Here is a 24,917-nt window from a genome sequence, read left to right on the forward strand (position 1 = left end):
AATATAAAACCGTGAATATAAAAGTCTGATTCCCATCAATATCATGGAAAGGACAAGTCAGTATGGCCGCTGTTACCATTATTGAACTGCATTGCTCAGATGGTAGTCTAAGCCTATTAAAAGGCCAAATTAAAGAAATAAGAGGCATAAACATGCGATTAGGTAAAATTGTCATTATTTTTAAGTGACTTGTATATCTGGAAAAGTGCTAATACATATCTGAAGACTTTAATCATATGAAAATTTCACCTAAGTGGCCAGATTGAGTAGCAAAAATAAAAAAAAAATACTTTTCTTACATTAGGAAAATGCATGGAGAAAAAGTTTCAATTGACAATGCTAAGAAAGTCTAAGAAATACTTAGGAATCAACCTAAAAGGGAAAATAAAAAGAAATGTGAAATATCTATCTGAAGAAACTATAACAGAATACAAAGTTATGATCTGAATAAATGTAGATATTTTGTTCCTAAAAAAGATTCAATATTAAAGAATGTCAACTTATAGATTACACATATAAGTAATATCACATAGTAATTGTCTTTTTCTTTCTGACTTATTTGACTTAGCATAATGTTCTTGAAATTTATCCATATTGTTACAAATGGCAGGATTTCCTTATTTCTCATGGATGAATTTAAAAAAGACAAACTCACAGAAATAGATTGTAGAATGGTGGTTGCCAGGGACTGGGAGGTGAGTGAAATGGGGAGATGTTATACAAAAGGTACAATTTTCCAGTTATAAGATGATTAAGTTCTCTGAATCTACTGTAGAGCATGGTGAATAAAGTTAACACTACTGTATTACACAGTGCACAGATGATGTATTGTAGAATTCTGCATCTGAAACCTGTATAATTTTTTTAAACCAGTGTCACCCTAATAAATTCAATAAAAAGGAAAAAAATCCCCAATAAAGTCGTTTATACATTTGAAGTAAAAAAATACTGTATTAGATACTTGAAATTTGCTAAGAGAATAGATATTTATTTATTTTTATTGAGACATAATTGATATATAACGTTGTGTAAGTTTAAATCGGTAGAATATGTTGATTAGATTAATTTATATATTGCTGTATGATTACCAGCATAGCATTAGCTGACACACATATTAGATTACAGGTCACATAATTATCATTTTTTATGGTGGAAACAATATCAAGTCTTTTATCAACTTTAACATTTATAGTACAGTATTGTCTATAGTCACTGTGCTGTGCATTAGATATCGAGGGTTAATTTATTGTTTAGAAGTTTGTACCTCAAAACAGTATTTCCCCATTTCCTCCACCCTTCCTCCCCAGCCCCTGGTGACCACAATTTCTACTTAAGAGAGTAGATCTTAAATGTTCTCATCACATAAAAGAAATAGTAATTATGTAAGGTGATAAAGTTATTAACTAACCCTACTGTGGTAATCATTTTGCAATATATAACTGTAGTAAATCATCTGTACACTTTAATTTATAGCAATGTTATGTGTTAATTATATCTCAGTAAAGCTGGAGAAAAGTCAATTTTTCTTGAATTATAAAATTCAATGCACCTATAATGACACCCAAAGGGAACTTAAAGTGTTGATTATTTTGCTAGGTCAGAATATTTTAGATTAATCCTTCACAACCTGTTGAGCATCTTCACCTTAAGCTTCACAAGAACTCAGAATTGATTACAATGAAAATCAAACAAAAACCTTGCTATATCCTAGGTATTACAAGTTTATACTGATTTATGCAGCTTTGGTAAAACAATACTATATTTTAAAAGTTACTAGCTAATTTGAATGATAGTATCTTGCACATCATTTCTTCTTCACATATACATTTAAGCAATGTAAAACAGTGGTACCCCAAGGGAATTTTTTAAGAATTGAACTTATTAGAATGACTGACATCGGTTAATAAAATTATACTGGTTATATAGGTTTCAAGTGTACAGTTCTATAATACATCATTTGTATATTATATTGTGTGTTTATCACCCCAAGTTAAGTCTCCATCACCGTTCATTCTCCCTATGCCCTCTCTACCATCCACCACCCCCATTCCCTCTTAAAATTAACCCCAAGGGAAATTTTACTGTCACCTTAAGTCATTCTAAATTTATCTAAAGGGGTAAATGGCTAAAGAAAGACAAGCCTATTCTAATTTGAAAAAATTAGAATAATAACAAAGAACTTTTCTAATCTAAATTAAAAACACACAAATAATGAAAAACAATAAGAAAAATGTTCAGAGAAAAGCAAATTAATGGACCAACATAAATAAATTCTGTATATCTGTATTTATACATATATACAGACCTTAAACTCTATGGAACTTAGTATGTAATAAAGATTTATTTCATAGCAATGTAGGAAAGATGGAGTATTAAATAAGTGATATTTATGATAGTTGGCTGAGTCTTTGGAAAATATGGCTAGATTTCTGTCTAACCCATACATAAAAATAAAACTCATATGAATGAACAATCTAAAAGTAAAATTCCAAAGTGTAAAGTAAGTTTTAGCAAAAAATGAAGGAGCATATTTTAATGGTCTCAGTATGGGGATGCTATTCCAAGCAAGAAATAAAATATAGCGGTAAAAAAGACAAGTTAGTCTACTAAAATATGTAAAAATTGCACCAAAATAGACAATAAGTAAAGCTGAAATATAAACTATTGACTCAAAGAAAATATCTGCAACACATTTACCAAAGAAAACATGAGATGTTTAGCCCACTGGCAATTAGGAAACATAAGTTACACTGCAATACAATTTTCACCCATCAGAATATCAGTACAGTTTTTGAACTATATTTAAAGGGAAAAAAATCCTCACATACATTAGTAATGAGAGGGTAATCAGGATAAACCTTTTGGTAGTTTCTATCAGAATTGAAAATCTATATCTATCCAATAATTCCTCTTGAGTAAATCTATCCTTTTAAAATAGTCACATATGTGTAGCACAGAGATATGTACACATTTTTGTTATTACTTGTTTATAACACCAAATAGTACAAATACGCAAAACAACCCATAGAGGAAGCAACCTAAATATCAAGATAGGTTGATTATTAAACAATTTGTAGTGAATTCTTGTTAGTCAATATCATGCTGTCTCTAAAGAAATAATGGCTAACATTAGCCATGATATATTAATACTCAATATATGCCACACTAAGCACTTTGAACTAAGCACTTTGTGTGTCTTTTATAATTTTATTTCCTCCAAATCCTCTGATATCGACACTGTCATTATCCCTGTTTTATAGAAAAAGTAATAGGATTTAGCAAAGTTGAGTAACTCACCAGATCCCACAGTGTGGAGGTGGTAGAGCTGTGGTTTTAATCCAGTAGTCTGATTCGCAGAGTGGAAGCTACTCACTGCTAAGCTATGTTCTCTCCATTACAGAACTGTCTAGGATATTTGTTTAAGTGATAAAAGCAAGTTGCATATAGAATAATCCCATTTTGGTAAAAAAAATCTTTATATTTGTGTTTGTTTTGGTGTGTGTGGCTTCTTTCTGAAGTGAGATTGGAGGGATGGGATGAGGAGTTCTTTCCATATTTAACTTTATATTCTATTGTCTGCATTTGAATAGGCATGACTGACCAGCTAGGGATTGTGCAGGACCCCTTTTTCAGCTCTCTGAAATTTCTCCCTTCTGTCTATTTTTTTTTAAATATGTCAGTTTAGCGATTTACCTCTCCCTTCCCAGCTGTTCTAGATTCCAAGGAAGTGGACATTTACTAGTAAAATATGCCCATTGGAATTCTTTTCCCTCAGCCTCAACATACCGCTTGTCTCCATCTGATCAACCAGAGGTGCTTAAAATGGGACTTATGCTGGAAACTAATCTCTTGCGTTTTTTCTGCTGAGCTGGCAGCACCTCTCCCGAAGTTCCCTGTTTGAGATGCCCACTGCATTGAAGCCTCTTCCCTGTGTATTGTCAGTGCTTACACATGCCAGACACTGCTCTAAGAACTTTACACCCAGTAGGTCGTTTAGTCTTTACAGCCCTCCGCTTTATAGATAATGAAAGTCAGGTACAGGGAATTGAAGTGACTTGCCTAAGTCCACATAGCTAGATGGAGTGGAGTCCAGCTTCGGAGTGTGTGCTTTGAACCCCTCCTTGCATTATCCTAACTTCCTTGTTTACTTGTTTCCTGGCTTTGGAGATGGAGGAGAGAAGAAGATAGGATGAGGAAAGGGAGGAAGATCACTTGAATATATTGATGCCACAGTCTCTGATCCCCAAACCCTTCAGCCTGCCTACCTGTGGGCTGACAGAGGAGATTCAGTGTCCTGAACTTGGGGCTTGCCAGGGAGTTAAGATCAGGTTCTTAATCTCTGAGGACAAAGGCTGCTAGAAGTGCTCATATAACTTCAGAAATGTGCCAACTCTTCTCTCCATCTACTGTGGGAATTGATGAGAGAAAGGGAGACCCAGGGGCCTGCCCTCCCAGCAGGCCAGAGCCCTGGGGGCATTGACCCTGCTGTCTTCCTAGGGGAAGAAACATTACTGATGCCCGCGCTGAGCTCTGTGTCCAGGAGTTTGTGGGGAACCTGGGCTCCAGAAGTGTAGCCTCATCCCTGGGAAGGGAATTAGGGCCATCAGCAGCAGGGGTGGAGCTGTGTTCATGCACATATGTGTTCACGTGCACATGTACTCTCTGTACATGCATGTGCTCCTGTGCATGTCTGTGTGTAGGCTTATGAGTACCTACCTAGAAGGAGAGGTGATGGTTTCTGACATCTCTGAGGTTCTATGTCTGTATGTATGACTGTCTAGCTGCAGATGTAGTGTTATGGGGAAGGGATTGAGGTACTAGCTCTGGAGACAGACTGAATAGCTTCAGATACTGGCTCTGCCTCTTACAAGCTGTGTGAGCGTCTGTAGTAGTTAACCTCATTTTGCTTTGTTGTTGTTTTGTTTGCCTTTCCCAAATATATTATTGCTTCCATTTTTTAAGCCTGACTGCTTTTCTAAAATATGTTTTTATTGATTTTAGAGAGAGAGGGAAAGGGGAGAGAAAGAGAGAGAGAAACATTGATATGAGAGAGAAACATCGATTGGTTGCTTCCCGTATGCACTGTGACTGGGGATTGAATCTGCAACCTGGGTATGTGCCCTGACCTGGGATCGAACAGGTGACTTTTCAGTGCAGGGGGATGATGCTCAACCAACTGAGCCACGCTGGACAGGGCCTGACTCCTTGTTTTTAAATGCCAGTTCCAGGCCTTAACTGGATAGCTAAATTGGTTAGAGCATCCTCCTGATATGCCAAGATTGTGAGTTCTATCCTGGGTTAGGGCACATACAAGAAGCAACCAATAAGTGCATAAATAACTGGAAAAACAAATTGATCTCTCTCTCCTCCCCCTCTCTCATTATTAAATAAAATTTAAAAATAAAGAAAATAAATGCCCATTCCACCAGTTACTAAGTGGGTGAATTTGGGTAGGATATTTAGCTTCACCAACTCACATTGTCCATAGTTTACATTAAGGTTAATTATTGGCTTTGTACCATGTGTAGATTTTGACAAATGTATATTGACACCATTATAGTATCACAGAGAATAGTTTCACTGCCCTAAAAATTCTCTGTACTCCACCTACTCATTCCTCCTTTCCTTCTAACTCATGGCAACCACTGATCTTTTTATTGTCTCCATAGTTTCACCTTTTCTTTTCATCCAGCTACTGAAGGACACTTGGTCCTTCCAAGTTTGGCAATTATAAATAAAGCTTCTATTAACATCTGGTTTTTATGTGGGCATAAATTTTCAACTCCTTTAGGTTGATATGAAGAAGAGTGATTGTTGGATCATATGGTAAGAGAGTATGTTTAGTTTTGTAAGAAACCATTAAACTATCTTCCAAAGTGGCTGTACCATTTTGTATCCCTCCAGCAATGAGTGAGAGCTCCTATTGTTCTACATCCTTGTCAGCATTCAGTGTTAAAAGTGTTCTGGATTTTGGCAATCCTGATACAAGTGCAGTGGTATCATACTGTGGCTTTAATTTGCATTTCCTTCATGACATATGATACTGAGAATTGTTTCATATGCTGCCCTGAAAATCCTCTGTACTCTGCCTATTTATGGTTTTTGGCCCACTTTCTAATCAGTTTTTTTTTGTTTTATTATTGTTGAATTTTAGAAAGAAAACCTTTTGATACATATCTCAGTCTCATGGAGCATAGAGCAGGGTGGACAAGGGTGGAGAGAAGAAAGAGTAAATGGGAAAATGGAAGCTGTCCTCACAACTCCATTGATCTTCCATCTGGTGACCACAGTGGTCTTTATAAATTAGAAATAATTTTGTAATTATTTGGCCACTTCTCTGCTCTACATCCTTCAAAGTCTCCCCCTTGTTGACAGATTGTTTTTATTTATTTTTATTTTTTAATATATTTTATTTATTTTTTACAGAGAGGAAGGGAGAGGGATAGAGAGTTAGAAACATCAATGAGAGAGAAACATCCATCAGTTGCCTCCTGCACACTCCCTACTGGATATGTGCCCGCAACCAAGGTACATGCCCATGACCGGAATCGAACCTGGGACCCTTGAGTCCGCAGGCCGACGCTCTATCCATTGAGCCAAATCGGTTAGGGCCAGATTGTTTTTAAAGTGGTTTGTTATAGTATATAACTTAATGGAATTAATATGGGAGAACGTCCATTTTACTCATTTTTTAAAAAGGAGGAAGGAAGCATTTAAAAATACTTACGGCATGGAATAAGAGTTTTGGCTGAATTTTAGTGATAGAGCATATATAACTTGAATGTTTATGAATTTCTCATCCTTCAGCAGAGTCGCTTCTTTCTTGAAAAGTCATCAGTCTTGGGGCCAAGTCCCATGTTCTAAGACTGAATATCCTTGCTGGCCTTCTCATGAGCTTGTGACTGCTGCTGCTGTAGTTCTCTTTGGCTTGTTTCACTGCAAAGTGTGACCGAGGTCATCTTTTATTTCTCAAACACATACTGCTTAGGGATGTGTATTAACAGATTCCATCAAGACAACAAAGCCCTATAAGTAGTAAGTTTTAGAGGGTGACCAATTGGTCACATAATCCATATTCCTGGATGGAAAGATAATATAATAAAAATGACAAGTCCTCCAAATTAATATATATTACTTAATCATTATATATATTATTAATTATTATATATAAATTATTATATAAACCATATATAAAATTATCCTCGTTGCCTGCCAGCCAGGGGAAACAGTCCTTCCTTATCTCTAACCTAAATCCCTCCGCTACAATGTAATCTACTTCCTCTCACAAAACTCCAGTAGGATTTCTTTTTTTAAATATTTTTTTTCAATTACAGTTGACATAAAATATTGTATTAGTTTCAGGTATACAACCCAATGATTAGACATTATATAACTTTCTAAGTGATCATATTGATAAATCTTACACCCATTTGACACCATATATAGTTATTACAATATTATTTACTATATTCCCTATATTGTACTTTACATCCCCATGACTATTCTGTAACTACCAATTTGTGCTTCTTAATCTCTTCCCCATTTTCACCCATCCCCACAACCCATCTCTCATCTGCAAGCTGTCAAAATATACTCTATATCTAGGATTCTGTTTCTGTTCTGCTTGTTCATTTATTTTTATTTTTAAATTCAATTGGTGATAGACATGTATTTATTGCCATTTTATTAATCAAATTTTTGATCTTTAAAAAAATTTTCTTCTTAAAGAAGACCTATGTAATACTGGTTTGGTGGAGATGAACTCCTTTAGCTTTCCTTTCTGGGAAGCTCTTGATATGTCCTTTGATTCTAAATGATAGTTTTGCTGGATAGAATAATCTTGGTTGTAGGCCCTTGCTTTTATTCACTTTGAATATTTCTTGCCATTCCCTTCTGGTCTGCAAAATTTCTGTTGAGAAATCAGCTGACAGTCTTATGGGAGCTCACTTGTAGGTAACTAATTGCTTTTCTCTAGCTGCTTTAAAGATTCTCTCTTTGTCTTTAACCGTTGGTTTTAATTATGATGTGTCTTGGTATGGATCTTTTTGGGTTCACCTTATTTGGAACCCTGAGCTTCCTGGACTTATATGTCTGTTTCCTTTACTAGGTTAGGGAAATTTTCCATCGTTATTTCTTTTACATAGGTTTTCAATTTCTTGCTTTCTCTCTTTTCCTTCTGGCACCCCCATGATGCAAATGTTGGTGTACTTGAAGTTGTTCCAGAGGCTCCTTATATTACCCTCATTTTTTTTTTGGAATATTTTTTTCTTTTTGCTATTCTGATTGAGTATTTTTTGCTTCCTTATCTTCCAAATCTATGATTTGATCATCTGCTTAATATATTGCACTGATGATTCCCTATAATGTATTGTTTTTAAAATATATATTTTAAATTGATTTTTTAGAGAGAGAGGAATAGGGAGAGAGAAACATTGATGTGAGAGTGAAACATTGATTGGCTATCTCCTGCATGCCCGCTACCATGGATCAAGTCAAGGCATGTGCCCTGACCAGGAATTGAACTGGCAACCTTTCAGCACACAGGATGATGCCCAACTAACTGAGCCACTGTGACCAGGGCCTGTAATGTAGTCTTCATTTCAGTAATGTATTCTTCATTTTTGAGTGGTTCTTTTTTGTTTTTTAGTTCTGTTTTATGCTCCCTATCTCTGTTGAAGTTCTCACAAAGTTCATCTATTCTTCCCCTAAGTTCATTGAACATTGTTTTTTAAAAAAATCCTCACTCTAAGATATGTTTTTATTGCTTTTCAAGATAGGAAGGGAGAGAGAAACATCAATGTGAGAGAGAAACATTGATTGATTGCCTCCTGTATGTGCCCCAACTTGGGATTGAACCTACAACGTAGGTATGTGCCCTGACCAGGAATTGAACTTGCAGTCTTTTGGTGTATGGTATGACACTCAAACCAACTGAGCCACCAGCCTGGGCAGTGCCATTAATCTTCATATTTGTAAATGTAAAGATATATTTTACAGTTTTTCAGGTAGGATCAAGAGACTTTCAGCTTTACTTTATAACTTGTTTAAATTTCACAACTGTAGTGTATTCATGTGTTATCTATATACTTAGGAAATAGAAAAGAGAAATATAGAAGGCCGGAAAAGTAGAATTAGAATATCTTTAACCTAGTGCCTTATTGTGTTTTCTTGCTATCAAGTATTGACACACAGAAAACGTTAATGATATATAAAACTTATTTGATATATAACAACATACCTAGGAGACAGGGGAAGAAGTTCATTAATTTGCTGAACCCTAAAATTACAATACCAGTTCTAACAAATTTCACAAGCCAACTGGGGTCCTCTAAAGAGATCATTGGTCTCAACCTGGCTGTTCACTGAAATCATGTGGGTGCTTTAAAACTACTGATACCGAGGCTACATCTCAGCGATTCTGACTTAATTAATCTGGGTGTGGCCATGAGCATCAGGATCTTCTTATATGCTAAATATGTGGAGGATAATGTTATTCAAAGAATACAAGGAAAAGGATCTGGCTAGAACTGGCTTAAAATTCTGGACTACTACTCAGCCATAAGAAAAGATGAAATACTGCCATTTGCGACAACATGGATAGATTTTGAGAATATCATGCTAAATGAAACAAGTCATAGAAAAAGTTAAGAACCAAATGATTTCACTCATATGTGGGATATAAAACTGAAAGGAACAAATGAACAAATAAGACAAACAAACAAAGACTCATAGACACAGACAGCAGTGTGTGTGGTGGTCACCGGAGGAAAGGGTTGTGGGAAGCGAATTAAAGGGTAAAGGAGGTCGAATATATGGTGATGGTAGAATATTTGACTTTGCGTGGTGGGCACAAAATGCACAATTCAGATCATGTATCATAGAAATGTACACTTGAAACCTATATAATCTTGTTACCAATGTCACCCCTAAAAATTTATGCTAAGTGAAATAAGCCACTCAGAGAAAGATAAATATCACATGATCTCACTCATTTATGGAATATAATGAACAACATAAACTGATGAACAAAAACAGATCCAGAGACAGACAAGCATCGATCAGACTGTCAAACCTCAGAGGGAAGGTAGGGGAGGGTGGGGTATGGGGGAGAGGTCAACCAAAGGACTTATATGCGTACATATAAGCCTAACCAATGGACACAGACGACAACAGGGGGGTGAGGGCACGAGTGGGAGGGAATGGGGGTAACGGGATAAGGACACATATGTAATAACTTAATAAAAAAAAATCCCCTCCATCTAAAACAGGTTACTCAGTAGCTCCCTCCAGTGCTAGCCGTGGAGGATTGGCCTCAGGAGGAAACCAGGAAACATCCTGTTGAAAAGTTTCTGAGCCACTGTCACTGCCGAAGCTCCCTCAGAGGGATGAGGTCCAATCTCAGCTTTCTTAACGAGGCTCTGGGGAGCTCTTGCTGGCGAACCTCCAGGCTCCTTCACTTGGATGATAATTAACTACTCAAAGCATCTCTTACAGACCAATTGAATAGAACCCAGGGGCAAAAGTTTGGCTCCTCCGTGGGAATGGTTGGTTGGGAATTAAACCAGTTGTCTCTTAGCACATCAGATCAGTCTCAATGTAACCATGGCTACAACTGATCTCAACACAGCCCCTGGTCAGAGAAAGAGACCACCAAAGCACATTTATCACACCGTCTAGTCTGAGAAGCATGCTTTACCTTGAGAACAAAAGTGTCGATCTGTTCAGAAGGACATGGGCTCCTGTGGTTCAGAATTCTGAAGTGGGAGCCAGGAAGGGACTGTGGGGATGTGATGGCCGTCCTCGGTGATGTGCTCACACAGGTTAAAATGTAGCCTCAGGCAGCTCCCACTTCCCCCATGGTGTTTGGGGAGGCACTTCTGATTTAGAGGTAGTCAATTTTGAGTTTGAATTCTATTTACTACTTACCTTATGGTGACTTTGGGCAAATCAGTTCACCTCTTTGAACTTCATCATTAAAATTAGGTTATTAATTTCCATAAGTCAGAATTCTGGATGATTGATTTGTGCTAGTTGCCTTTCCATTACCATGATAACCTCATGTACATGTGTTGGCATCTTTAAATTTATTAAACAGCCCAATTATAAAATGGGCAGAGGACCTGAATACACACTTCTCCAAAGAGGACATACAGATGAACAAAAGACATATGTTCTCAACATCACTCATCATCAGAGATATGCAAATTAAAACCACTATGTGGTATCACCTCCCTGCCAGGATGGCTAGCATCAATAAATCAACAAACAAATGCTGGCAAGGATGTGGAGGAAAAGGAACCCTAGTACACTGCTGGTGGGAATGCAGACTGGTACAGCCATTATGGAAAACAGTGTGGAGTTTCCTCTAAAATTTGAAAATAGAACAGCTGTTTGACCCAGTGACCCCACTTCTAGGACTATATCCTAAGAAACCCAAAACATCAATTAGAAAGAATATATGCACCCCTATGTTCATAATTTACAATAGCTAAGATCTGGAAACAGCCAAGTGCCCATCAGTAGATGAGTGGATAAAAAAGCTGTTGTACATTTACACAATGGAATATTTTGCAGCTGTAAAAAAGAAGGCATTATTACCATTTGTGACAGCATGAATTGATCTGGAGATTATTATGCTTAGTGAAATAAGACAGTCAGAGAGAGAAAAAAAACATATGATCTCACTTATATGTGGAATCTAATGAACAAAATAAACTGATGAACAAAATAGAACCAGAGGCATGGAAACATGGAACAGATTGATGAATCTCAGAAGGGTAGGGGAAGGGAGAGTGGGAGATTCACCAAAGAATTTATATTCATACATGCATTGCCCATGGACACAGACAATAGGGTGGTGAAGGCCTTGGTTGGGGCGGGAACTGGGTAGAGGAGTGCAGTGGGGAAAAAGAAGGGGACATCTGAAATACTCTCAACAGTAAAGATAAAAAAGAAGTCAATATATATACCTCTGTACCCATGGGTTCTGTATCAGCAGATTTAAGCAACTGTGGATAGAAAATATTAAAAATAAATGTTACCTTATTGATGACATGGACTATGTAGGTAGGCTTACAATAGTTGTGTCTGTACTGAACTTGTACAGACATTTTTTTCTTGTCAGTCCCTAAACAATGCTAGTATAACAGTATAACAACATTTGCATAGCATTTACATTGCCTTAGGTATTATAAGTAATCTAGAGATGATTTAAAGTATAAAAGAGGATGTGCATAGGTTATATACAAATACTACATCATTTTATACAAGGGACTTGAGCATCCATGGATGTCGGTATTTTGGGGAGGTCCTGGAGGCAGTCCAGGGGACAGTAGTATATGCTGGCTCACCACGTGATGGAAATTATGAGAGGGCACTGTGGTCAGAAAACTCAGGAAAATGTGGATCTCACTCTAAGATTCAGTTGCACAAGGAAACTTGGCAAAGTGGAAGCAAAGCAGCACAGAATTTGAATGCAGAGAGTAAAAAAAAAAGCTAATTTTATAATTGAAGCTGAATGCAGATGGTTTATTTGGAGAAAATATTTGCAAATGCATATAGCAAACAAATGGTTAATATGTACTAGCACTTTCTGCTCCCATGGCCATAGTACACATTGTAATCAATCTTTATTCATCCTTCTTCATTCAGCCCAAAGGTAGGGAAAATATTTTTTCACTTCAGCATTTCAGGTAGTTCTTATTAAATTATCAGAGTAGGTATGGAAGTGAAAACTAATTTGCCATACATTCAACAAAGGAATGAAATTGGGCAATATATATTCACCCAGAATTTGTCTCACCCTAGGTTTGGCATGATTGAGGCAAAATCAAAGGAGTTTAAAGACTCCTTATACTATCATTTAAAATCTTTAAGATCATCTATTTATTCCTTATCTAAAATACCATGAAAGATTAATTTGTTTGACTTAGACATTTCCATCTATTAAGATAAAAATACCAGGAGAGTATGAGAGAGAGAGAATCACAATAAATGGTGGTTTTTCTTCACAACACAAAACAAAGCAATTCATCTGACTGTGTCACTATATAATTCATTCTCCAACTAAATTGAAGCTTGTTTTATATCAGGCATTCTCAACAAAGCTTCTTACTAGTAGTTTACATCATTTTCTTTACTCCAGTGGCCACAGGAAACATTTCTGATTACATGTAATAAATCGTCTATTCTTAAAAAAATGACAGAGGCAAGACACATGGAAACACAGGCATGTCTAGAGAGGAGAGCACACAGGCAAGTAGCCTCAGGAAGAATCAGGTGATGAATGTACGCTGAGCATGTGAAGGAGAGGAAGAGCCGAGACCAAAACATGTGTAGAAGCACAGAGCTGGCTCACTAGTGGTAAATTAGGTGCTTGATGTCAGTTGTTGGGGATCTAATGACCAGAACCCAGGATAGTCAGCTGTTGGGAGAATTTCAAGAAAGGGCATGATCAGGGAACAGACTCTACATTGGGCAGCTTCTAGTCTGATAGGAAGTTCACACACACATACACACACACACACACCCCTGGAAAAAATTCTAACAGTTTCAAATAGAATAGAGTGGTTATTTATGCATAAACATCTCTGCATGTATATACTTTCTGTATAGATATGTATAAAAATTTTCTGGATATTCAGTGACCAAACAGGCTGAATTTATAAGAATTTATAAGTAGAGAGAAATATGGAAATTTTCAAATAAATATGGAAGGAGTAAATAGAATGTGATTTTCTGGAATGGAGAGATATTATGGGGTAGGTCTGCAATCATAGCCCAGGTACTAAGACTGAGTAGAACTGTCCTGTCATGGCATGGCAGAGACCACAGGGTGCAGCTACAAAGATGAAAGAGTATTTCTCCACCAAAACTTGCCTCAGGTGCTGGTCTCGTGTGTGTGTGTGTGTGTGTGTGTGTGTGTGTGTGTGTGTGTGTGTGTGTACGTGTACACAAACACACCATACCTTGCAATTAGGGTCCATGAATTTTGTTGATTGTTGTAGTAGAAAGCCTGTCCATTTCAGACTTAATCTTGCTTATCAGTTTCTCTAAGCCCCGTTTCATGTCTTTGTTTCTTAAACTGTAGATAAATGGGTTCAACATTGATGTCAATACAGTGTATATGATTGTTGCTATTCGGTCCTTGACAGTATACTTTGACAATGGCTGGAAATAGACATAGCTAATACTCCCATAAAACAGAGTCACCACAGTGAGATGGGAGCTGCAGGTGGAGAAGGCTTTGTGCTTTCCAGCAGCTGAGGGAATATTAAGGACAGCAATGAAGATCCTTAGGTAAGAAATGACGATGCAGGCAAATGGGGCCATCACAGAAGCCAGCCCTTCTGTCATGGCTACGACTTCATTGACAGAGGTAGAAGAGCAGGCCAGTTTCAGAACAGGGTTGACATCACAAAAGAAGTGATGGATAACATTTGATGCACAAAAGGTGAGTCGATTCACCATGAGAACGTGTAGGAGAGAGTGGAGGCAGGAGAAAACTATGGAAAAGATCACTAGCAACATACAGCGTTTGTGGTTCATAACAGTGACGTAGTGGAAAGGGTTACAAATGGCCACATAGCGGTCAATGGCCATAGCTGCCAGGAGATAACTATCCATGTTTCCAAAGACCAGGAAGAAATACATCTGTGCCAGACATTCAGCGTAGAAAATGGTCTTTGTGTCTGATAGGAAGTTCACTAACATCTTGGGGACTATGACTGTCGTGTAGCAAATATCAGCAAAGGACAAGATGCTCAGGAAGAAATACATGGGGTTTTGGAGTTGCGAATCAGAGCGGATAACCAAGATGATGAGCAGATTTCCCAGCAAGGTGACCAGGTACATGATAAGAAAGAGGGCAAAGAGTGGCTTCTGGTCCTCAGGGCGAGAGGAGAGTCCTAAGAGGATGAATTCAGGAAGTCTTGTCAGGTTGCGCATTTCCATGGACTCATATGCACCTGAAGGTAAACAACACTGTCAATAAATGATTCTTGTCATCTTGTAATGTGTATTTTTACATCTTGTTTATTATACTGAGCTGTTATTAATAGAGCATGTACTCCAGTGTTTTTCTTCCTGAATATGGAAAAACCAGAGCTGAAAGTGTGTTTTAACTTGTTCTTTTAAAATCTTTGAGATAGAAATCTGAAGAAACAGACAGGAAGCAGGGGGAAAGAAAGAGAGAGAGACTAGGTTGGAGAGCTGGATTTTCTTTTCTGCCTCCTGACTCTGGGCTGATAAATCACAGGCCCCACAGATGCAGGCTTTGAATCAGGTTCAGGTCAGCTTTAGATTAAGGATTATCAGTGGCTAATCCATATCCAGCTAATCATGATAGCTATCTCACCTAGCTTGTGGTTGATGAATAACCATCATTTTAAGTCAAGATGCCTCTTTCCACATCATCTACAATGGAAACAAGAAAGCCATTTAAAGAACATTAAATTGAATATAAATAGTTACAGGGAAAAGAAAGATGGAGGGAGGGAAAGTGAGAGAAAGGGAGTGAACTTGTGTGAAAAATACTCTCCCAAATTTCCATACATTTTGGCTGATAATTTATATCCTGAGATCGGGGAACTGTGCCTCACAAGTAAACCAGGGCAAAGGCAGATTGAACTTTAGAGTATAGATGCAAAAGACATCCACATTTAGCATGAACATAAGTTAACTCTCTTATTTAGTGTCTCTCTGAGATAAAATATTCCCACTTCTCACCAGGCGTTCTCAAAGTTGATTTCTTACCTAGAAAGGACATTGAGCTCTTGTGTCATGTATTCTATTCATTCCCCTCCCGTCCTTTATGCTCCATGAAATGATTTGTCAAAAAGAAGACAAAACTCTGCCAAGAGACAGCATATAGAAAAGCTACCTGATAGCAATCTCTGAATGCTTCTTGAATCCAAATGTTCCCTTCCTTGGATTCTTACCATCCTTCATAGGTGTAGATACTCATAGGCTCTGCTTCTCTCATGGGAGTATCCTCTGAGACTGTCTCACTAAGTTTCTGATGTTTGATGAGGGAGAGAGTAAGAAAACAAACATCTATTAACTTAGTGCAAGGTTGTCTCCAAGGAGCCAGAGGACCTTACAAGTATTCTCCCTTTCCAGGTTGCCTACATGCCTCTCCTTGACTCTGGGTATAATGCAACATCTGTTTAGCCTGGAAGTAGGTGTTGGAAACAGACAATACTTTTCTGTCCCTAGCTCTTCCAACCTTTCTGGGGGCTTACCTGGGAGATGTCATCCCATGTAGCACTGAGGACAGAGTACCAGGCTCCAGTTTTTCCTTGAACTTATAAAGCGTTGATTAGACCTCCCCCTAGTGCCTCCATTTCTCTGAAGGACAACTACTTAGTGTAGCCCAGCATTGGGCACCTTCTGCTCCACTCCTCCCAAGTTCAGATACATTTGCTAGTTTAGTAGCTATGACTTTATGATGCTATCCTCCTACAAAAGAGAGTGTTGTAACTTTTGAACCTGGCCTCAGTTCTCCCTTCCCTTGTTAGCCAACCCTCATTCCTTCTATTACAACTAGGGAAAGCCACCTCTTTAGATAGTTTACTCTTTTTTAAAATATATATATTTTATTGATTTTTCACAGAGGGGAATGGAGAGAGATAGAGAGTTAGAAATATCGATGAGAGAGAAACATCGACCAGCTGCCTCCTGCACACCTTCTACTGGGGATGTGCCCGCAATCAAACCTGGGACCTTTCAGTCCGCAGACCGATGCTCTATCCTGAGCCAAACTGGTTAGGGCTAGATTGTTTACTCTTCTTAATTCATGAAAGCACACAGAATTCATGCATCAGGATCTCAACATGCCCTGCCAAATGCACATTGCCTATTCCTTGTCACTGATTTCTAATCACATCTTACAATTCAATCACTTCACTTTCTTATATTTCTCTCTTCACCTGGGTCTTCAAGCTCAAACACAACCTCTTACAAAAAGCATTCTTTAATGAACTAATGGAATGTCTTTTCTGCACCCTTAGTATGTGAATTGTCATTAAACACAAATCACATTCATTGTCACATAAGTTTTCACTTAAAGGAAGACAACTATCATGTCTTCAGTAATTTATAAACTTTTTTCATGCAATCCACACAACCACCTCATACCATGTGTACTTATTGTCTTCATTTTTATAGTGACTTAGAAAAACAGGGTAACTATTAAACATAACTTGAACCAAAGGCCATTTGAATCCAAACCATGTAGTTGAACCCCTCTGTTTTTCCCTAACAAAGTTAAAGTTTTATATTAAGGAACAGCTTTCAAATGACTAATGGAGCACAAATTTTGCCTTACTTTGCCAGATTAAACTTGACAGTCTGTACTTTTAGCATAAGGACTACTTTTCTTTGAAGCATTAATTCAAATGCAGGCATGATTCCAGAAACTATACTCTATATTTTGTATGATCCACCTCTCATATTTTATTGATAGCTGATATCTGAGAGACTAATATTTTCCCACATTTTAACATCTCTTATATGGGGTGAATTTAAATATATGGCAGCATTTAATTGGCAGCATTTTCTCCCACAATGGTACATTAAAATATATCTTATGCTCAACTTTACTAGCTATTTGGGAAGTGATAATCAAAACTAAAGATCAATCAAAGGACTTGTATGCATGCATATATGCATAACCAATGGACATAAGACACTGGGGGATGGGGGAGGCTAGGGGACTGTCTTGGGCGGTTCTATCTCTCTCCCTCTCCCTCCCTCTCTGAAATTAATAAAAATATATTTTAAAAAAACTATAATGAGATACCACCGCACACCTGTTAGAATGGCTGTTATCAACAGGACAAGTAATAACAAGTGTTGGAGGTTATGGAGAAAAAGGAACCCTCGTTCTCTGCTGGTGGGAATGTAAACTGGTAGAGCCACTATGAAAAGCAGTTTGGAGGCTCCTAAACAAATTAAGAATAGTTACCATATGTCCCAGAAACCCTTCTTCTGGGTATCTACCCAGAAAATTTGGAACATTTATTCAGAAAGATATATGCACCCTGTGTTCATTGCAGCATTTGTGGTACTTGTGAGAGGATAGATCTACAGATCACTGGGATATAATTGAGAGTCCAGAAATAAACCTATTGATTTTTTAGATATATATTCTTGTTGATTTCAGAGAGGAAGGGAGTGGGAGAGAGAGATAGAAACACCAATGATGAGAGAAAATCATTGACTGGCTGCATCCTGCACACCCCCACTAGAGATCAAGCCTGCAACCTAGGCATATGTTCTGACTGGCAATTGAACCATGACCTCCTGGTTCATAGGTTGATCCTCAACCAATGAGCCATGCCGGCTGGACGTCAATCAATTTTTTATTGTTGACACTATTACAGATGTCTCCCGTTTCCCCCCTTTGCCTATCTCTACCCAGCCCCTTGCAATTCCATATGAATATTAGGATTCCCTTTTTCATTTCTATAAATTAATTGATTGGGATTTTGATAGAGATTGTATTCAATCTGTAGATCAATTTGTGGACACTTGCCATTTTAACAATACTAGTATTAAGTCTTCCAATCCAAGTAATGGACTTAATAAACTTGGACTGTACACGTATAGGCAGGGGTAACGACTCAGAGGGAGTAAAAAACAGCCTAAAATTCAGGACTGTCTGCTTAGGGTGAGACTGGGAGAAATGAATCTCATCCAACCATTTTCAGTCCTCTTACTTTTCCCCCAAAGTAAGTAGGACTGTTAGAAAATCAAATAGCTGCTCTGCAAACAAAAGTAAATGTATTACACTTTTTGAGGAAATTGATTACATTTTGATTGATTAGAATCTGTTGCTGTTTCCAATGAATTTTGATCATATTTACCAATTAGTAGTTAGCATGGGACTGAGTTTCTTCTGTGCAGGTCAATGGTGGAAAATACTGGTATGTATTCAGTTTGTAACCATTCCCATAATATATAATCTATATCAATAAGCCGTATGTCATTATTACTATATTTTAAAATGAGAAACAAAATTTCTCCAGTTTGCGTAGTCTCAGGTTTTTTGATGTGCTGCTCTACATCCTGCTCTTTCTTTTATACTCAAAGACTTGTTTAAATCAAGTATTCTGAGGATGATAGTTCCTAAAAATAGATAAAGTGGCTGGATGAAATCCAGCAAAAGCATGCAATTAGATGAGGGTGGGAAATGAGGAAGTCATTGGAGAGTGGTTGGAGTTGTCCTATTGCTATCTCATAAAGCCTCATGCCTTGCAACTAATGCAGCTGAATTAAAATAATTCAGCTGCATTAGTTGGATAGGTTAGAAAAGATGGTTTCTTGAGGTGATGAAATGAGAATCAGTTTCTCCTTGGGGTTTTTTCTTGCCCACCTGTTGACACTGTGCAAAGCTATGGTGATCCCCATAGGGTAGACCTTCCCTAAAGACATACTTGTTTTCAGAAAATTTTTTTTTTGCCTCAGTGAGATCTAGGTACAAGGAAGGAGGAGCAGACTCCTGAGCTACAATCCATGTTTATAAACAAAGATAGAAGGGCTCAGCCCATTCTAATCAATATTTCATCCGAACTCAATTGGAGGCTTCTGGGGTTGCTAGAGTCTCCGAGTGCATACATGTAAGCAAGGCTGCCTCAATGGGATGAGTTGTCCTAAGAGGGCTTTTTAAAAAATATATTTTATTGAGTTTTTACAGAGAGGAAGGGAGAGGGATAGAGAGTTAGGAACATTGATGAGAGAGAAACGTCAATCAGCTGCCCCCTGCCACCCCCTACTGGGGATGTGCCCACAACCAAGGTACATGCCCATGACCGGAATCGAACCTGGGACCCCTCAGTCCGCAGGCCGATGCTCTATCCACTGAGCCAAACCAGTCAGTACTTAAGAGGGCTTTTATGGAAAATTACACAAAGGCAATCTCTAATTTTGTGAGAATGTAGCTAGGAGTTCTACTCAGACTTTCTAACTTGAGTGTATGATGTTGGATACAGAGAAAAGGTGAGGATAAGGTTATAATCTGCCCTAATAGTAAATAAAAAGGGAATAGAAAATAAGACATTATAATCCTCTTGTAGAAAATTGTATGATATTTATTCCAAGAAGACCAATGACTAGAATGTGGTAAAAGTATTAAAATAAAGGTAAGCAATGGGATGGAGGAATTGTCAATAATAACACGAAGGGGTCGGTTTTTGAGTGAAAAAATGAAGGTGTGGATGGAGAATATAATCATGCAATAAGGTAGGGTATGGAGAGACATTTCATAGTTTCCAGGTACAAGAAATGTGTGACAGCGAATCCAATTTATCTTGTAAGAATTTGGAAGATATATTCTTGAGACAGAGAAAAGGGAAGTTCTAATTTACATATCTCAGATTCAATATTTGTGGTTCATCAACACAGGATATGGACTAGAAATAGAATTTAGACTAAAGACATTAACTAGTACACATTCCTAGGATTTAGATGTTGATAAAACAGTGAAGACTCATATGTCCCTTTGTGCTTTCATCAAAGAAAGACAAGAATACTGGTCAGCAGGTTTAGGCCTTGACACTCTAGCGCCCTCCCTTAACTATTACTCTAGTCTAGATGTCCCTGAAACACCAGGTGGTAATTAGAGGTCCTGAGATACTTTTTGTTCTCATTTCAGGGATTCTTCCTTTTGCTTTTGTTTGCCAGATTTCAGTTTAGGTTACTATCTTAAGGTGTTCAAATCTGTACATGTGCATATCTTCATATTTATTCTAACAAATTACTCTTCTCTCTGGCATCAGCATCCTTGATCCCTCAAAGTTGTCTGAACAGGATCCACAGAGCTCAGGCTCTGATGGGAGCATGTTGAGATATTGAAAAATAGGAAAGATAAAGAGATGACTCTTGATGAAGTCAGCGAGTAAGAGCACTACAACTGCTTATTATTCTTATTGCATATAATTGGTTTAAAAATACAGTTTTGCTGTACTTGGGAAAAATAGACTCTATGTTATTACATTCTTATCCTTACAGTGGATAAATCTATACGTTTTGTTTCTTTTTGCCCCTTCGAAGACATTTTCTCTCCCTTTCCCCAGGAAGAGGCTTATTCCTTCTCCCTTTCTTTTCATCTCTTCTTCTCTTTCACCTTCATCTATACCTCAATATAGACATCCCTAAGTGGCCACTGCCTTGAATGAGTAATAGGACCACAACAGCACATAGTTGAGCTATATCTATGGACACAGAGAAGGATACAGGGAGAAATAAAGACAAAAGGTAAGTTTTACATTTTAAGTTTCTGCTTTAAGTGTGATCTTTAGATTAAAGAAAGCACCAAGAGAGATGTCCTTAAATAGTTTTGATTCTTTATCTCAATGTTAGGAGTATTCTCCTTTAGTTGGGTGGAACACTGGTCTCATCAAAGAATAAATGTAACCATAGCACACCATTTGGCTCTGCAGTGAAACATACTTACATAGTTATACTAATGTAAATGTTGTCTGTTGATTCTCTTTTACCTGGAAGAGTTACCTATAGTTATAACTCCTAATTTATATATGTTTTTTCAATCTTGACAATAAACAAATATAGTACAGCTTTCCAAAGTTAGGGAAGTTGCAGGGGTGAAGATAGGTATAGCCTTAAGTTGATGGAATAAGAAATACAGACTTAACTATGTTATTTAAAAGTAACTAATTGGAGAACTAAAATAATCATCCAAAATGGGGGAAAGGAAGAAGAAAAGAGTGAGGATTATGTAAACAAGATAAAACTTCATCTTTCATAATAAAGTCAAAAGATAATCCTAAATTGATAAAATTGTTACATAGATTATAAACAAATAGTATATTATTTAAAGGCATTAACGTTATGAACCACCAGACGAGTTAAAACTAATTAAACATGGAGGTGGGCAAAGTTAGAGAACTCTGCTTTTCATTATATGTTCTCTTATACTCTACTATTTTAAAATTATTTTCTTACATTCACAAAGAAAAATAGTATTGCACCAAAATATCCTTATCCATATAGCAGCCTCAGAAAGTTACCTCTTTGGTGTACCATGTAGATCTGCCTATAGGGAAAACCTGAGCTGAAAAGACATGAGAATTCTATCCCTGTAAGATTTTATTATTAATTGAAAATTAATCATTAATAAAATTAATGATTATATTATTCACTTCTCTCATTTCAGGTAAATTTAGTTGATTTAATGAAATAAAAATATCCCTCCCAAAACAACATACAAAGTTAGGACCAGATCTTTACTCCAGTGCCCCCATCAAGGATGTAGAGACTGACATTTGGCTGGAGTCTTGACATCTTTCCCTTTCCTCTCCAACTCTGACAGCTAGCCAAGTGTGGTGCTTAAGTCCAACAAAGCTATACAGGGTCAAGTCTAGTTTTTGTCTCTCAGATCTTTAATACAGTAGTCTTTTTGATTTACTTTTCTCATCTGTGATATGGGTCTGAAAGTACTGTAGTTTCTATCATATGGGATTGTTGTGAGAACCAAATGTGTGATATTTAGTATACTCTTCAGCTCATAATAAGCATCAAGGAAATTCTGTGTATAGTGTGATGCCTTTTTTGTTATATAGTGAATTTCTTAAAAGCAGAGACCATGTGTAATTTATCTTGCTGTCCTTCATATCTATCAAATTGAAAGATTCTCAGTGATCAATCAATGAACCTGGAATAAACTAAAGAGTGGATGAGTGAGTGATTGGATAGAAAGATCATGGCAAGGGAAATGAATTAAATGAAAAAACAAACAACTCTTTTGGAAACTAGAGCCATTCATGCAAGAAAAGATGTTTCCTAATAGTTATCCCAGAGTAAATTTCAGCATTATTTGATCTTAACACTTGCTCTTCACAGGGAATGTGGATTGTGCCTTATGGCCACTAGAAACAGGACAGAGGTAACTGACTTTGTCTTATTGGGCCTGTCCAGCTATCCAGAGATGCAGCCAGTTATTTTTGGGATTGTCCTTGCTATGTACCTGGTGGCAGTTATGGGCAATGCCCTGTTGGTAATTGTTGCCCTCTCAGATGCCAAGCTTCAGACCACCATGTATTTCCTGCTCTGCCAGCTTTCCTTTATTGACATATTCCTCACAACCATCACTGTTCCCCAGATGCTGGTCCACACGTTGTCTGTGAATAAAACCATCTCCTTTAATCACTGCATGCTCCAGCTGTTCTTTTTTATGGCTGTGGGCAGCATGGAAGGCCACCTGTTGGCTGCCATGGCCTATGACCGCTATGTTGCCATCTGTGACCTCTTAAGATACTCTGCCATTATCAGCCGTCGCTTCTTTCTATACATAACCTTGACCTCATGGGTGGTTGTCAGCCTCAACAGCCTCCTTTATAGTGTGTTGGTCACCCGTTTAACCTTTTGTGGCAACCAGGTGACCCACTTCTTCTGTGACATCACACCCTTACTGAAGCTCTCCTGCACCCGACCAGTAGTCAGTGAAATGCTAATATTTACTGAAGGGGTAGCTGTGGTGATCAGTCCCTTCTTCTTCATTCTGGGTTCCTATGCCCGCATTGGTGTTGCCATAGCCCGTATGCACTCATTTGCTGCCCTGCGCAAAGCTCTGTCCACTTGTGGCTCCCACATTCTGGTTGTGCTGCTCCTATATGGCTCTGTGATCCGCATGTACCTCCGGCCCTCCTCCAGCTATGACTTGGATCAGGATCGCCAGGTCGCCATCTTTTACACAGTAGTTACCCCTATGCTAAACCCACTGATCTACAGCCTGAGGAACCAGGAGGTCAAGGGAGCTCTGCAAAGGCTTTCCAGGAAACTCTGCATCTCAGGAAACTTCCAGCCTGGCTCCCAGGCCACCCGGGAAAGTTAAGATCTAACTGGAAAATGCCTCGAATAGATGGTTGCACTCCTGTTAACTGGTATGGTCACATTCCTGTGGGATAATCTTTTCTGTTGACTCCGTCTTATTTGGATTTGGCAAGAAGTACATTTTTGAATAAATAGTTCTGGTCCCTATTGACTGACTTAGAATCTCATCCCTTTGGAACTGAAAAGATACTTTTAAATCATCAAACTTGAACCTCTCATCTTTCAGATCTAATAGGAGGCATGGGGGAGCACTAAGTTGAATTATTAAAGATCAGCATGGCCTGCAGAAATTTGATCATTTTAGTGATGATATAGCATGTACTGTTTTCCAGAGAGAAGTCAAAGTGAGGTACAATACCACTATACAGAAGAGAGATTTTTCAGCAAACCATAGAGTAGTCTAAACCTCTCTTACAATGGTAATAATTTTATGGTTTCTCGTTATTCCAAACTCACAGTAATAATAAACAGTTTAATACTTATAGAGACTGAATTATTTCATCTGAAATTTCGTGTCACTTCATAAAAGACAGTGTAGGTCACTGATAATAAAGAGTGTAGGGGAATCTTCATAGTGGCCCTAACACCAGGAGTAGGTGGTCAGATATGGGGCATATGGTAAGTAGAGCTGTTGAGACACACTGAGAGACTAGACACAATATGTAAGGGAAAAGGAAGAACCAAGGATGGATTGTGAAAATGGGTGGAATAATTATATGTGGAAGGCTCTGTGGAAGTGGGGGCATATAGATATGGTAGGGGTGGGTGCAAAATCAATAACTTGTTTTTGGCCATATTTTGTGATATCTATCAAAGTGGAGATATTTCCTAGGCAGTAAAATACACAATTCTTGAGGCTTAAGGCACTGTCTTGAGATAGACATGTCACAACAAAATGTAGATGATATTTGAAGCCATGGGGCTGGGTAAAATCACCTAATGAGAAAATATAGAAAAGACAACTATGAACAGAGTCCCAAAATGGTTGTTCATGCCAGCATTTAGAGGTCTGGGAGAGGAGACAGCAAAGGAAAGTGAGAAATGGCTATTTACGGGAAGAAAGAAGG

At 37.8% G+C, this 24,917-nt stretch overlaps 2 protein-coding genes across 2 annotated transcripts; one reads left to right on the plus strand and one right to left on the minus strand.

Moving 5' to 3' along the window:
• Nucleotides 1-13,498: 13,498 nt before the first annotated feature.
• LOC102771940 (olfactory receptor 1L3) lies at nucleotides 13,499-15,008 on the minus strand. The gene is made up of 2 exons (XM_006771215.1): nucleotides 13,968-15,008; nucleotides 13,499-13,530 (listed from the first exon to the last, which is right to left on the minus strand). The coding sequence occupies exon 1, from the start codon at nucleotides 14,950-14,952 to the stop codon at nucleotides 13,975-13,977; it is 978 nt and encodes a 325-aa protein (XP_006771278.1). The 5' UTR covers nucleotides 14,953-15,008; the 3' UTR covers nucleotides 13,499-13,530; nucleotides 13,968-13,974.
• Nucleotides 15,009-22,879: 7,871 nt separating this feature from the next.
• Nucleotides 22,880-23,851, plus strand: LOC102756702 (olfactory receptor 1361). Its single transcript, XM_006771239.1, has one exon. It carries the CDS (start codon nucleotides 22,880-22,882, stop codon nucleotides 23,849-23,851), a length of 972 nt encoding a protein of 323 aa, XP_006771302.1.
• The last annotated feature ends 1,066 nt before the right edge of the window (nucleotides 23,852-24,917 follow it).

This window comes from Myotis davidii, unplaced genomic scaffold (assembly GCF_000327345.1).
Source record: "Myotis davidii unplaced genomic scaffold, ASM32734v1 scaffold64, whole genome shotgun sequence".
NCBI lineage: Eukaryota > Metazoa > Chordata > Mammalia > Chiroptera > Vespertilionidae > Myotis > Myotis davidii.